The sequence below is a fragment of the Clarias gariepinus genome, chromosome 9 (assembly GCF_024256425.1).
Source record: "Clarias gariepinus isolate MV-2021 ecotype Netherlands chromosome 9, CGAR_prim_01v2, whole genome shotgun sequence".
Taxonomy (NCBI): domain Eukaryota; kingdom Metazoa; phylum Chordata; class Actinopteri; order Siluriformes; family Clariidae; genus Clarias; species Clarias gariepinus.
This window is the reverse complement of record NC_071108.1, coordinates 14,213,448-14,226,312: the sequence shown is the minus strand read 5'-3', so window position 1 is coordinate 14,226,312 and position 12,865 is coordinate 14,213,448. Positions and strand designations below refer to the sequence as shown.

Below are 12,865 nucleotides of genomic sequence, written 5' to 3'. Positions count from 1 at the left end.
TGTCCCTTGCACATGTGTCAGTTTTTGTTCTTATAAAGAAGCTTAATAACTGATGTAAAAAAAATGCAGTGCTGTTCCACAGACAAGATGGAAATACTGCTAAAGCTGATTTTATAGGTTAAAAAGATTATGTAAAACAGCTGTGGTTTAATATGACTCCTGGTATAACATCTTAATCCTATAAGAAAATTTAAAATGCACTTAACCATTGCAAACAGTACTGCAAATAAGGCCAGCAACAATTTATACTCATTTACATGTAGTGGATTAGATAATTTATGATTGGTCTTTTAATGTTGCTTATTTAGATTTGCGCTTTATATTTGCACTTGAAGAGTTTAAAGTGCTATCTTGTTCAGGAAGTTTAAAACCACCACTTTAACACTACAAATTATGTGTCAATTATCTCGTATCACTTTAACATCAACTTCCTCTTCATTACTCAGTCAGCGCTGAAAGGACTAGCTGTTTCCAGAGTGCTGTATCAAAGCATATTCATGGAAAATTGATTGGAAGGGAAAGGTGTGGAAGGAAATCAAGCCACTTCTGAACCAGAGACAACATCAGAAGCATATTACCTGGGCTAAAAGGAGAAAAGTAACTGGACTGTTGATCAGTGGTCTAAAGTTCTCAGAATACAAGTAGCTTAATGTCCAAATGCCTAAATGTAAATGTCTAGTGTAAAGTTTCCACAGTCTATGACAATTTGGAGTGCCATGTCATCTGCTTGTGTTGGTCCACTGTGGGTTTTTTTTCAAGTCCAAAGCCACTGCAGCTGTCGTTCTGGTCATGCTTCTGTCTGCGGACATGGTTTATAAAGATGCCAATTTACGTTTCCAGTAGGACTTGAACCTGCCCACAGTGCCACAGCTACAAATTAACTTTTGCAGGATAGAAACTAAATGAATGCATTTTATCACATGTAATAACAAGCAAAAAGTCATGCCAACTACACTACACTAGGAAAAATAAAATGGCTGTTTGTGGGTTCCTTTGTAGGTAGGGGTTGTCTTTAGAGTGCTACTGTACTTAAAGCTTTTAAGAGTTGACTCGGGGAATTAATGGAAGAACCCTTTAGGGTTGAAGGTTTAACTCTACGCATGGTTCATCCACTTAGTCTTCTATTTAACCAGCAGGGGTCTCCATGCTTTCTTATCGTCACTAATTAAAAATGGGAAAAGGTCACCTATTAGATTAAATCTGTGTCTGGGAAACAGATTTTGCATTTAGGGTTTTGAATCCAAATTCTGACTTAGTGGTCTGGATTAAATTAATTAACTTTTCGAATGTATTTAATTATTCAAAGTTACCTGTAACAAATTTTTCATAATTTTTCCAGTTAAAAATGGGAATTAATGTCAGGGTTAGGGTATATACAATCATGAATAAATGCATTATCTTATATGTCTTTGTAATAAAGGTGCAACGTTTTACCAGTGTTCTGGTTGAACATCTTTTTTTCCAGTATACCAGTATCCTGGTACTGGTGGTGATCTGTGGTAGTTTTATATATCTAACATCTTGAAAAATAAAGATTAGTCTTGCTTCCTGACAAAACACAGACTCAGCTGGTCAAACCGGTATCTTTGCCAGGTGGTTAGTTCTGGGAGAAAGGAACTGTTTTCAAAACAGTGTTAGTAATGCTACATCATAGACAAGTCACTTTCAAGATTAAGGTAATAAGAAAATCTCACACATACAGCGATCAACCATAACAGTAAAACCACTCACAGGCAAGGAGATTAAGTGATTAAGTCACTGCAAGGCACCTGTAAAAGTGAGTTATATTGGCCAGCAAGTAAGCAGTCTGTTCTCACATTAGATGTGTTGTAAACAGGACAAATGTACAAGGTTAAGGATCTGAGTGACTTTCATAAGTGTTTCATAAACTGTTGTGGTTAGATGAGCGTGTCAGAACATTTCCAAAATGTCAGGTCTTGTGGAATGTTTTCTGTATGCAATGAGTTAATCCTTCCAAAAATTATCCAAGGAAATGCCACCAGTCAACTGGTGACAGGGTCATTTCTGGGCACCCAATGCTCATTGATGTGTGTCTAAAGCAAAGGCTAGTTTATCTGGTCTGATTCTAAAGAAGAGCTACTGTAGCACATGTTGCTAAAAAATGTTATTGGTGTATACAGCATACAGTGCATAATAGCTTGCTGTTAATAGGGCTGCAAAGCTATAGAAAAACATAGAGCATTTGCTGATCCCTGACTGCAGCCATGAATGGCTTCAAATAGCATCAGACCTGGACCATGAAGCAACAGCAGAAGGTGACCTGGTCTGATAAATAACTTTCTTTTATATCATATAAATGGTTGATTGCATGTGCATCACTTATCTGGGAAAGGGGTGACACTAGGATTAAAATAAAGTCAAGCTGACAGATGCAGGTGTAATGGTCTGGGAAATGTTCCCATTTTAAAATCTTGGGTACTGCCATTCATGTAGATGTTATTTCGACAAGTAACACAACATAACCTATTTAAACAATATAACCTATTTGACTTGGTCATTTTCAGAACAAATCCACATCCATGGCAAATGTATTCCCAAGTTTTCCCTTTCAGCAAGATAACGCTCCCTGCCATACTGCAGTAATAATTTAAGGAACATGACTGTTTAAGAAGAAGAGCGTCCAAATTGTTTTAAAATTAATTAAAAAAAGAAGAATTATTGCTGGTTGTCTCCGCCACACTTCAATACATCTATTGGCTGATATTTCGAATGGGTGAATCTGATACACACACATGCACGGATAATGTCTGAAGATCTCTGTTTATTATCAGCATAGAGAGCATATTCAATCTTTTGGCTAGGTGCCCTGTGTCACATACATCCTGTGCATTAATAGAACTAGTCATTAACATGTAAGTCATAAAGAGACCCAGAGACAGTCAGACCACCTGGAAGTGTTATCACAGGAAATGCAATAAGGGTGTTCTCATTATATTATAAACCATTACAATGACAGAGTTCAGTGTGTTGCCATGGGCTCCAAATGGTGCTAATCTCCTTCCGATCGAGCATCTGTGGAATGTGCTGGACACTTACTTACTTACTTACTTACTTATCCTTTATACTTCTTTATTCTGTATACAGGTTCACGGGGGACCTGGAGCCTTTTCCAGGAGACTTTGGGTATGAGGCGGGGAACACCCTGGACAGGGTGCCAATTCATTGCATGGCACACACATACACACTCTCCTGCACTCATTCACAAACTACAGGCACTTTGGGAACGCCAATTAGCCTAATCTGTAAACCTACCAAACCTGGGAGAACATGTAAACTCCATGCACAAAGACCTGAGGTGGGAATCGAACCAAGGAACCTGAAGGTACAAGCAGACAGTGCTTACCATACCTAATTCATGGATCCCCCTTCTTGCAAAAATACTTGAAGCATCTGGGCATGTCCTGGTGCCAGATGCTAAAGCCCATTGTCAGAGGTCTTTGTCAATGGTAGCAGAATATCGGAACAGACACAATATTGTAGCAGATGGTTTAAATGTTAATGTCTGATTGGTGTCTTTGCAGTTTCTGTGCATGTTAGTACAGGAACCTTAGTGTTCTCCAGGGGATGGAAGGGACATCATATAAAGAGTTTATTCACACCTTAGTTGCCAAGCAAGATGAATGAATGACAGTAAATTACCAGGTGGCAAAAATGGTCTACCAGTTTGCCAAGCTTGGCAGATGGTAGCTGACCAAAACAAGCTGGCTTTTTCAGCACGGTGGCATATGAGACAATTCGTCAGTGCCAAATGAATCGTGATTTATCACAGTTAAGTTGTTTTTCAGGTCTGCACTAGAACTGAGTCCAGATCCAGTATACAGTAGTAGTGTACTCCAGCTCCGGAGTTTCCGGGTGCCTTCATTGGCCTCATCGCCTATCGCAGAGCGCAGGATGGACTAGTGGGAACAGAAACATTATGGCTGCCAGTCTTTCCTTGACTCAGGTAACCATGGTTTTGCCATCAAAATGAACATTTTTCTTGCGGGTTTATCATGTTTTTCACTCGTTATCTTAAACACGCCTTGACAGTGTTCCTCGTACATAAGTTTTGAGGTTGAACGCGGTCATGCTTCGTGTGGTTTGAAGCTGTTTACAGCCAGTGCTTGGGGAAAAAAGTTTCTAGCTTAGCCTTCTGTCTAATCTTAGGGACTGTGAAAAGGGCGTTGCTAGTTTGTGTCACTTTTAAAACGGGTTCAAGTGTTCGACTTGCCTTTCTTTATGACCGCATGTAATGTTACTTTACTTTGTTTTTACGTTTCAAAGTCTTAACTTGTGCGGATGTTTAACAAAACAGACGCTGTTTTATGGCTGGTGAAATGAAGAGAGTAACGCTAGCAGCAGCAGTTTGACTTCATGTCCACCACAACTGCCTAGCAGCTGGCTAGCACAAGGGGTTAAACCAAACATAAAGGATTTTCGAGGAGAGAATAATAAACTTTTTCATTATTTGAAAATTTTATCGTGTCTTAAAAAGCCTATCACTTGGTGAATAAGTAATCAGTGCTGTCCTGTCTGCTGGAAAGACAGTAAGAGGTTTGCACAGACTCCCTGGTCACTGAGATTAAGTGTAACTGAAAGCCAGGAGGAAGTGCCTGCTTTCTAGCATGTTAGCTTACTAAAGTCGACAACAAAAATAAAATATTTTGAACTGTAAATTTATGGCACAATTTAAATGAAATGTATGGATTTTGTTTTTCGGCTGAGTGTTAGAGTTAGTTAAATACCACTAAACCACTTTGAGTTATTTATTTATTTTTTTAGTTGTCCAACTGACTAGCAAAATGCTAGCACACTTACAACACGATGCTAGTCAACACATGCTAACCTGTATCACCTAATTGTTATTTATTAATCTATTAATTTATTTAAGTTAAATGCACAACTTCCTTTTACAGCTTTAAGTCATGCACAGTTCCTCATATGAAGTTAGTATGCAAATTTCTTGCCTGCAGGGAACTGAATACATCATTGCATTCATTACAATGGGTGTACAGTATAAAGAGTCTTCACAGACACTATGTAAAGAAAGTTGGTAAAGTGTTGGTGTTGGACCACCAGAACAACTTTAGAGCTGCCGTTTATTGAGTCTCGGATGTGGCACAGCAGGTATACCCACCATTCTTCCAAAAGATTAAGAATCATACATTCGTTACATGTACCCTCCCAGTGCCCAAACCACAGCCAGGGGATGCAGTGCCGGTCCCAAGCTCGGATTAAAAATGGAAGGGTTGCATCAGGAAGAGCATCCGGTGTAAAACCTGTGCCAAGTTGTTGTGCGGATTGGATGGTCTGCTGTGGCGACCTTTTGATGGGAACAGAAGAAAAGGAGTAGTGGTGGTGGTGGTAGTAGTATTTTTTTCTGCATATCCCAAGTCTAATAATACAAATCTAACTACTCTTTTTAGTACCCCGAATGTCCATGTTTTTTGTTTTTTGTTTTTTTTTACATTCAGGCTTAAAAGCACCGTTTGGGAAATGAGACCATCCAATGAGCGCATGCATGCAGTAATTAAACATGGTGATGTCACCCATAGCGTTGGCTAGCTAAACAAAACAGGCTTAAATTATCATGCATAAAGCTATACGTTCTAATGTGTGGTTGTATTTCATAACGAAGGGATTCCGAGACAGTGACGTACAACACTGTCTCCAGAGCTTGCTCTGGAGGACAGCAAGCAGTTGGTCGGGTGTATTTGTTGACGTCAAGGAGAAGGAAGAGAGCCAGATGCTTCACTTTAGCTTTGACGATGTCAGTGAGCGTCAAAAAGACGCATGAATTCCATTCTGACCATTCTCGTTCAAGTCCTATGACCACAAATAAGATATGGTATATCTGATTTAAGCTAGTAATGTGAATGTTGCCTTAAAATCTGGTTACACCCATCAGTAAAAAGGGAAAAAACTGCTTTTAAAATTCCATTCCCACTTTGTTGGACAACTGTTTATTGGTTTGGTTTACCTTTAGTTAAATGGTGTCAATCTGTGTGTCAGGCCTGCCGTGTATCAAACATGAATCTTATTATTAATCTTCACTTGACCCATCACTCTTTGGTCACACTTGTCATAAAATATTCAATAGTAAGTTTTGTTCTCTTGGCTTAATTGCTTTTTTTCTGGTTAGTGTTCAAAAGAGATTTTTTTTTTTCTCTACAGTTTTTTTCTAACTTTTTATATTTAGTTTCATAAGCAGCAAGATTGGTCAAACTTTATATGGTAAAATAAACAAGCTTAGCTTCACCCTATTTTTGTTTTAAAGTAGTAAAGTCAAAGTGTTTTAGAAGGAGAGTTTTGTTAGTTTTATTTTATTTACAGTGATATACTGTATGTTACCCCAGACAAACCCACCTGTTTGATGCTGTTGTGTGCCACAGAGTGTCTTTATTAATAGCAAGCTGAATGGTCTGGTTGTGTCTTGTACATTTTTTGTTCGGGGAGGAAAAATAAACTTCCATCTTTTACTTTAACTGTGTGTTGTCAGATAAAGTGTTACTTGAGCTGATTTCACTTTGTGTAACGTAATTTGTAGTGGATTGTTCTGGTCTGTTGGATAAAATGTTCTAGGTTTGTGACAGGATGTGCTAGGTTTATTACTGAGTGGTTCATCAGGACTACTGTATGGTAAGTTTGACAAATTCAACAGGATTTTGCCTTGAATGATGAAAGTAAAATTACAGGTATTTCTGGGTTAAAATTATAAAATTTGTCAGTCACAAATTATACAAATGGGCAAATTTGTTGGTGGAAGAGATGGAAAAACCCATAGTGGTTACTGAAAGAACTTAAAACTGACAAAAGTAATAATATATAATAATTTCATGAAAATCTAATAAATGAAAATCAGAAATTGCTTTGGAATCTGTTTTTGAACAGAATCATTTAAAAGACCAGACTAATGAAACTTCCCTGAACTAATGAATTGGTACCACAGAAATTATTGAAAGTAATTTAACAAAAGTAATGGCATGTAGAACTGAAGTGTGTGCTGTAATTATCATCACATGTGTTTTCAATCTTACAAGTAGTTAGTCAACCTTTTTAAATGATGTCACTCTGCTGTTTTCTGTTAGGTAAGAGAGAAAGCAAAGGAATGAGTTGTGTATGTAGATCGGAAAAAACATTACCAACATGTGTGTTAAGATAAAGGCTATAAGCTCATCTCCAAGAACCTTAATATTCCTGTGACTGCAGTTGCAAATATTATTGAGCAATTTAGGGTTGATGGGTCTGTGGCCAACCTTTCTGGACGTGGCCATAAGAGGAAAATTGACATTAAGTTGAACAGAAGCATAGTATAAATGATAACCAAAGAACCAAGGACAACTAAAGAGATTTAAGCTAAAATCTAAGGTCAAGGTACATCAGTGACAGATGCACCTTTCACTAATCAACAAAAGTGGACTTAATTGAAGGATCCAGGAGGACTACACTCCTGAAAGCAAATAATTAATTTGCATATGACACACCACAATGCTTTTTTTAGTTCAAAAGTCCTTTGGAAAGATGCAACAAGACTTTAGCTTATTGGCAAGTAATATCAGCTGTATGTTCACAGATGCAAAAATTTATGTTTAAAAGAAAAAAACACTGTACCTATCGAGAAATATGGAGGAGGCTTGATTACATTGTGGGGCTGCTTTGCTGCATCTGGCACAGGGCGTCTTGAATCCCTGCAAAATGCGATGAAATCTCTCTGAAAGCTGGGGTATTCTCATAAAATGTACCCTGTGCCCAATGTCAACGCTCAGTCTGGGGTGCATGTTATGGGTCCTCCAACAGGATACTCACCCAAAACACACAGTCAAAAACACCCGTTGACCCATTAGACTTTTCGGAAATGGTCTTATATAAGCCCTTATTAAAATCCTATGAGACATCTGTGGGGAATAAAAGAGCTGAAACCTGCAGTCTGGAAAAGGCAACCTTAAAACCTGAGGTAGCTGGAGCAGATTGCTCATGATGACTGTTGAGGTAGCTCAGTGGTTAAGGCATTGGACTACGGTTCGGAAGATCCCAGGTTCAAACCCCACAACCACCCCTGTTGGGCTCTTGGGCAAGGCCCTTAACCCTCAACTGCTCAGATGTGTAATGAGCTAAAAATGTAAGTCGCTCTGGAATAGAGGGTCTGCCAAACGTAATGTAAATGTTGACGTTGACAACATAGACAGACACTCTTTTTCCCCCCTGTTAAGTCATAACTAAAGAGCAATTTTTTATTTTCTTTTGTAAGTGTTTATTACCTTTCTTTCCCCAGTGACTGTAGTGGGTTTTTCTTTCATTAATGGAAGGATACCAAAACATTTCTTCACGTGTGCATGTCCTCCCTAGGTAGCTTAAGATATGTTTTGTTGTTCACATTTTGCATTGAATGTAATAGAAAGTAGCTAAAATGTCTGCCATCATGTAAATTGTATTTCAAAATCTTATCCTTTTAGATTTTAACAATTATCTTACTTAACAAATAGGCAAATATTAATAGTAAGCATGAGCACTGCTAGAGATTCTGATTGCCTAACATACTGTATCCTGAACCTTAAAAAAGCATGTTCTTTTCAGTTGCCATAGCATTTTAAGGTCCCCCTGTCACTTACCGAGTCTTGAAATCATGCTTTCTTACCGTCTTCCCCTTTTATGACACGTCTGGTTATAAGTATTAGTACTAATTGTAAGCATAATGTTTTTCATTTAAGCAAAATAATTTTTGTTTCTGTTCCAAACTACTCAACTTTGGATTTGTTGAAGTGTGTTCTGTGTTTTTTCATTTAAATATAAATTTCTTAATAGTTTAAAGTGTATTTTATTATTAGTCTGTGATATTAACTTTCACTTTCCTTATCAGTAGGATGTACAGTTTGGGATTGGTCTTTGTGAGGCTGCTTTTAAGCTTTTAATATTCACACCCATAAATTCTCAGCTGGTTGCCAGATGGGCTCCTCCAACCCCCCTGTGTATCCTAAATGTTTTATTCTTTCTGACAGACACATACATACATTTAAATGATGTAATAATTAAACTAAATTTTACCTTAGGATTATGTCTTCCATACTGCTCAGTACGGACGAAATGTTTTCATTGCCTTATGCTGATAGTATATTCTTTTCTCTACAGCTTTCAAATGGGAACCCAGTGTACGACAAGTACTATCGACAAGTAAGCTTGGTGACTTCTTTTTACTTGCAATGTACCACATTTATCAAACTGAATGTTGACAGATTTATGCAGAAATCATTCTTATAACTGTTTACAGCAGCAATTTGGTACTCTTCATGGTAAAATAAAAAAAAACATCCAAACATTAACAGCACCTGCTAATTATTGTGTAGGTCCCATTTATTCTACAATCTTTGACCCACTGAAACATGGGCTCACATAGCCTTTGGGAGTGTGCTACAGTATCTGGCATCAAGATGTAAACGTCGGTTCCCTTGGTTGCCTGAGAGTTGCGGGGTGGGGCGTTCGTGGATCGGACTTGTTTCTCCGGTCGGATTGAGGTCTGAGGAATTTGGAGACCAGATCAAAAACTGGATCATGCAGCAGCAGGCTGTGATGCACTGGGAGTCCTGTTGCCTTTTATATTATATTTGATAACGAATGTTATTCAGTTCACCTAGCAGTGGTGTCAGTTTTCAGGCTGGTGGTGTAAATGGAGGATTGGGGGGGGGGGTAACAAACGCCTCAGCTGGTGAAAGATTTGGCATTCAAGCAGTATTTCATGAAATCAAATTACTTTTGTTTTTGCCTTTCATGGCATTTATGGGCATAACTATATTTATGTGTACTCTACAACCAAAGCATGAGAGAGCTTTTGTAAGAGATCCGCTTGTCTGGGAATTTAACCATAGCTCTCTAAACCTTTCCTTTCTGTAACATGGTCTCTGTAATAAGAGGCGAATAAATAATTCATTGAATAAATGATGACCTGTGGTCATGCTATGGCTCAGACTACTGCGTGTCAATGAGCCAGCAGCGAGCACAGCCTCTGCTCTTCCTGGTAAAAAAAATTCCCATAACCCATCTGTGCATTTCATCTGAACTGGTTTGTTTTCAGATAAACGCATGTGTTGTCATTGACACAATAGACAGACAGACAAGACAATACACCGACTCTAAATTGGAGACTGCAAACTTCACACACCCATATCATTCTTACCATACTCAATGGCCAATGAAGAAATTAGCAGATAAGCTATTTTGGGTGTGCTGACATCTTTAACTACTGTGCCTATGAGATAAATTTATTAACAAATGGCAAAAACAGTGTTTCATTGTTCTGTAACAGTTTAGGCACATCTGCTGGTTACAAGGCTATACATTTATTTTAAGTGCTTAAATTATTATTGAAAAGATTTGTCATTAGATGCTTCTGGATATTTATTTATTTATTTATTTAAATTTCAGGTTTGAATTAATATATATTTTTTTGGTTTAGAAGTTAGTGCCGTGAATCATAAGATATTAGGACATATGTGGTTTCAAAGGGGGTGGGGTTGATGGGAATAGATGCTGAATGTTTAAGCATTTACTCCTGAAATATTTTTATCATTCTTAAAACCGCACATGAGAGGCATGAGATAACATGCCCCACCTCATTTGTGTCTATTCTTGTGTGCAGGTCGATCCATCGAGCACTGGACGAGTAGCAGCCACTGATGCGGCCTTGTTCTTGAAACGGTCCGGTCTTTCAGACCTGGTCCTTGGCAAGGTAATATCAAACCTAGTACACACACACATAATATAATCACTTTAAGCATTTCGACAAAGTCCTATTCAGAGGTAAGGGTTCAAATTATTTAAAATATGGGATAACTAGCCAAAATATGGGATAACCTAAACAGAATTGCAATGCAAATTGCTCTGAGTCTTCAGGAGCTCATTAGTCACATTACAGTCAAATTTACTGTAGTATATTTAAAAATGTTACTCAGGATAAAGTAATTGAAGATGCACCTAGTTCAAAGAATGATTTAAACCAGCTTCTCTAAACTAATAACTTCAGATGACAACAAAAATATCAAAGATTTCAATACATAGGTATGTTTGCCCAAAATAAGTGTGCATTTTCTACTTTCCTACCCAACAGCCTGGTTTGATTAATAAAATGCACAAAATTATTAAAGCATCAAGTAGCTCTATTAAAGCTCAACTTTTGGCAGTCTGTGTTCTGGAACACTCAGGTGGGTGTACATTATGCAAAGAAGAGAGTAAATCAATCATAACCTCAGAAAAGGAATTGTAACTACTTATTAATCTGGGTAGGATCTGGGTAATCTGCATTCAACAGTGAGGAGTTTACAAGTAGAGAGCCTTCAGGATAGTTGCTAGTCCCTTTAATGCTCAGCAGTATAAAGAAAAAGACAAGAGCTATATCATGTGCTTTACAAACCTCTGTAAGCATGTTAAATGTTTGTTTATGAACAAACAACCAGAAAAAAAACTTAACAAATGGATGAGATGTAGATGTTTGGTCCTCACAGACAACAGCAGGGGGCAGGGGGGCATTAAAATTGTTTTACCATTTGCACTACATGGGATCTAAACCAAAATACTAAAGTTGAAGCAGTGTGGAGATTAAAGAATATTTGATTATAAAATACTGCAGTAATTAATGTTTCAGCTGTCTACAATTTCTTTTTTTTAACCCTAAAGCGTCTTGGCAGTCATGTCAGATGATGTATCCCAAGGTCAAATTAAGATTAAATTATAATATTACTTCCAAAAGGGTCAAATCCTTGACCTTTCTCAAGAAAGAAAACAACTAAGGAAGTAGCTGAAATGACTGGAATTTGTCAAGAACTGTGCAACGTTATTTAAAATAAGCTGATAGAAATGTGGTCAGAAAAAATCATAAATGAGTGTGATCCGAGGTCATACAAATTCAACAGTTGAAATAACACCTATATTTAATAGTGAAAGTAAGCATTTCCAAACATGCAATGTGATGAGAACTCGCAGGCTTCAGACTAAACAGCTGTGTTGCCATAAGAAAACAACTTTTTGTGGGACTAATCAGAAAAAAAGGCTCCAATTTGCTAATGAGCATAATGACTGGACTTTGGAGCAGTGTATAAAGTCTGCTGAGTCCATATTGATGAAGCAATGCACCCAACGTACATAGTGGCCACTATACACACTTTTGGAATGTATGATCTGGGGTTTCTTTAGTTGGTCAAGTTATAGCTCAGCAATATTACAGTATGTGGCAATAAAAAGAAGACAGCTGATGACCTGAATGTAGTGAATGACCAGATAATCAGATCTATGGAATTTTTCTTCCTCCATGGCACATGTAGCACTCCTGAGAAGGAGAATATAATGAGCAACACAACAGTCATGTGATGCTTGTTCACTGTCTTTATGTGAATGAAACAAATATCTAATAATCATACACACACATTTGCATAACTTCATAAAATGACAGTCTTGATATAAACTCAAATTACATGTGAAATATACCCATGTCACATAAACAAAACGCGTGAGCTGATAGGTGGTCTCGTAGTCACATGGTGACGTGCCGGCGTACACGGTGACGTACTGGCGTACAACCAATTACAGCGCAAATCGTCACGCATTCCCACACTACATCTTCTTCCAAAACAATAACGGTGATAAAGATATAATTACTTTAGGTTGTGAAATAAATATATTACAGGGTACCACACACAGACTTAACAGACTTCACAGTTTAAGCTTCCAGACTTAAACTGTGAAACAGTTGTTCTGGGAGCATAAGAAATTACTTTTACTTTTTTACTTTTGAGTGAGATCTTTACTGAGTGGTTTGACTTGGCATCTGAGCCCTGATGGAACGAAACTCTGGATGTAAATAACTGTTGATGCTGTATAA

The 12,865-nt window shown here is 37.7% G+C and overlaps 1 protein-coding gene across 6 annotated transcripts in view; it reads left to right on the top strand.

Moving 5' to 3' along the window:
* The first annotated feature begins 3,903 nt into the window (after positions 1 to 3,903).
* Positions 3,904 to 12,865, top strand: part of eps15 (epidermal growth factor receptor pathway substrate 15) — a 30,192-nt gene continuing 21,230 nt past the window's right edge. For 5 of the 6 annotated variants that reach the window (XM_053503625.1, XM_053503621.1, XM_053503623.1 and 2 more), the window contains exons 1-3: positions 3,908 to 3,964; positions 9,127 to 9,168; positions 10,631 to 10,720. In XM_053503625.1, the coding sequence (XP_053359600.1) occupies positions 3,938 to 3,964; positions 9,127 to 9,168; positions 10,631 to 10,720 (159 nt within the window). In that variant the 5' untranslated portion in view covers positions 3,908 to 3,937. Of the gene's footprint in view, positions 3,965 to 9,126; positions 9,169 to 10,630; positions 10,721 to 12,865 lie in introns of all 6 variants that reach the window. The other variant, XM_053503620.1, reaches the window with a different exon arrangement.